Genomic DNA, 2900 nt, shown 5'->3' on the forward strand with positions numbered 1-2900 from the left:
CTCAGGACTTGAAACATGAGGGCAATGAGAACCGTCTTGTCATCTGGGCCATAAAGACTACTCACCTGCTTAGAACCACCATGATAGGGTCTCTGAAGGAGGTCTGAACTGGCTGTATATCTGTGCACCTGAGTGAGCATCTTTGCATCTGGGAGAGCCAAAGAATATGTTAGCTGCGCAGAAAATGGTATAACACCAATGTTGCTAGTAGCAAGAGAGAACTGTTCTTTAGGCAAGCTGGCGTTCTTGAATACTCAGTCTGGCAATGCTGAAATAATGGGCTGTTTTCTACTTCTAACAACAGCTGAAAAGAACACAGTTAAAGGGAATGATGTGATGGTTTTCTTCTATGTTTTTTCTAGATTGCCTCTGTAAAGATCTTTTTCAACAGAAAAACTCTTCTAGTCTACTCCAGCACATGATATGGCAGAATCTTAAAGTAAAAGTAAATACAGAAATAAATCCCAGTGAATGCAGTGGGTCTCATTCAATAGAAGGATGCTTTAGAACTGCAGTTTTACACAATCTGATCCTAAACATAGATGCTCAGGAGTGAGTCCCTGAATTCAAAGGGATTACTCCTAAAGAAGCTACAAAGTTGACACCTTTATTGTTTTTGCAGTGTAAACTAACAGTTCATGAGCAGTGACCAAAACCTAACCAAGCAAATGGTGCTGGCTCCCAAAGGAAACCACCCCTAAAACTGCAATCTTATGCTCACTTACTTAGGAGTAAGTCCCCTTGAATTCACTGAGGTTTTGTTCTGAGTATCAGAGGTGCACCTAGGTAATTTTGGAGCCTGGACCTAAAGGCCTTTGGAGGGGCCCTCACCCCACTTGAGCCCCACCCCCCCCACTGCAAGTTAAGCATCATCCCCCTACACACACACACCATGACAGTATTTTTAACACATGGGTTCTTTAGGGCACAAACAACAACTGAACTCACAAGAATGTAAGAATATAAAACAAGTATATTTATGCAAATATGCATTAGCAAAACATTTCAACACGCAACTTAACATGTTCTCATCCCCACTCCTCCCCCCTGTCTCTAAAGAGAATTTAGGGGCCACCAGGGGGTGTGGAGGCCCTGGACTTCGACCAGAAGTCCAAGGAGCACCTCTGCTGAGTAAGCAGCTGTAAAATGCTTGAAGCTGCTTAAAGCTGTTACCCATCTCGAAACCATATTGTTCCTTTGCTCACCCAAAATGTATTATTATAAGCCCTAGCCACACATTATATTCAACAAGCATACTGTCTCTGTACAGTGTACATATGATTGCTGCTGATCCGTACATACATACATACATGCATGCATGCATGTATACGGTTGTTCACACATTACATGCAACACAGAGATGATCTACACAGCCCTGTGCTGGCTTTTAAAATGAATGCTCATTTCATTCACATGAAAACATCTAGACATCTGTATAATGTAACATGAATATGGAAAGATGAAGGGGTAAGCATGAGGGGCTGTTTTCTCTGCAGCTAGGAGTTGTTTCCTCACCATCAAGCTTGGGGGTTCTCATGGCATTTACTGGCACTATGAGCACATGAAGGTGCCTTAAACTGAGTCATCTAGGACAACAGTACTGACTACACTAACTTGCAGCAACTCTGAGGTTTCAGGCAGGGATCTTTCTGGCTTTCCCGGGGATGCCAGAGACTAAACCTGGGCATGTAAGCATATGATCTACCACTGAGTTATAGACTTTCCTCTCTGAAACTGTCTTCTTCCAAGTTAGATCACTGGTCCATTTAGCTCAGGACTGTTTGTACTGACTGGCAGCACTTCTCCAGAGTGTCAGATGGGGGTCTTTACCAGGTTTGCCAGAAGATGCTACTGGCTGAAACTGCCACTGAGCTACGGCCCTGCAGCCCACTTAGGAGATGCCGAGAAGCAGCACAGGGGTGGCTTGCTTGCTTATTTATTGTTCAATTTATATACCACTTTTCATTAAAATAATCTCAAAGCGGTTTACATTATAATTAAAACAATGCATAATTAAAATACAAAGGTACAGATGCACTGTTCCCTCTAAGGTGTGCGCACGTATGCGCACTCACACGTTTTTGGATATCCACTCAGTTCAATTTAGATCCTGCTCAGGTTGAACCAGGAAGGCCCCATTCTGAATGCAGGTGTGCCCACACTGCCTTGATGATACTGCCATCCAGAACAAAACTCATTCCACACAGAGATGAAAAAAATTAGAGGGACCACTGTACAGATGATCTCTACAATTAAAATATATAACACAAAAGTAAATATAAATATAAAAATAATCTCTATATAAAAATTTATATAATAATAAGATCACCATCAGCCAATTACAAAAAGCAACTTTACTGGGAACAGCCTATATTCTGCGACAATATATATAATAATAACAGCAACAACACTGATAATAAAATCCTGGCATCCCAGGTCCTTGGGAAGGACTCGATGTCTGGATAAAACAAACCAGTCAATAACACCTGTCTGGCTGTGTAAATAAATAAATAAATAAATAAATACATCACACAAAGCAGCAGCAGTTTAAAAAAAATAATAATACTCTCATTCAAAAGCCTGGGTGAAGAACCACGTCTTTATTCCCCGCCCTCCCAAAAAAACTGCCAAGGAGACCCAGGAGCCGGTTTGTGCATCCTGCAGTGCCAGGTGTCGCCGAGGGGAGACGTCGCAGGCAGGCCCCGGGTGTGCCCACCCAGTAAGTAACCAGAAGACGGAGCGCGTCCTGCTGCAGCGGGCTTTACCGTAAGCCCGGCACTTATGGGGGGGGGTAAATTGGGGAGATAGGGTGTAGCGATAGGGTATGGGGTCCGTGGCACTCGGTTTAGGGCGGTGAATGAATGGTGATGGGGAGGGTGCCGCCGCCGCCCGCGTCCTAC

The 2900-nt window shown here is 43.6% G+C and overlaps 1 protein-coding gene across 3 annotated transcripts in view; it reads right to left on the reverse strand.

Moving 5' to 3' along the window:
• The window catches only part of CFAP65 (cilia and flagella associated protein 65), a 78689-nt gene that overhangs the window by 75712 nt on the left and 77 nt on the right, over positions 1-2900 (reverse strand). For 2 of the 3 annotated variants that reach the window (XM_053261969.1, XM_053261950.1), the window contains exon 2: positions 66-148. In XM_053261969.1, the coding sequence (XP_053117944.1) occupies positions 66-140 (75 nt within the window). In that variant the 5' untranslated portion in view covers positions 141-148. Of the gene's footprint in view, positions 1-65; positions 305-2900 lie in introns of all 3 variants that reach the window. The other variant, XM_053261959.1, reaches the window with a different exon arrangement.

This window comes from Hemicordylus capensis, chromosome 1 (genome assembly GCF_027244095.1).
Source record: "Hemicordylus capensis ecotype Gifberg chromosome 1, rHemCap1.1.pri, whole genome shotgun sequence".
In the NCBI taxonomy this organism is placed as follows: domain Eukaryota; kingdom Metazoa; phylum Chordata; class Lepidosauria; order Squamata; family Cordylidae; genus Hemicordylus; species Hemicordylus capensis.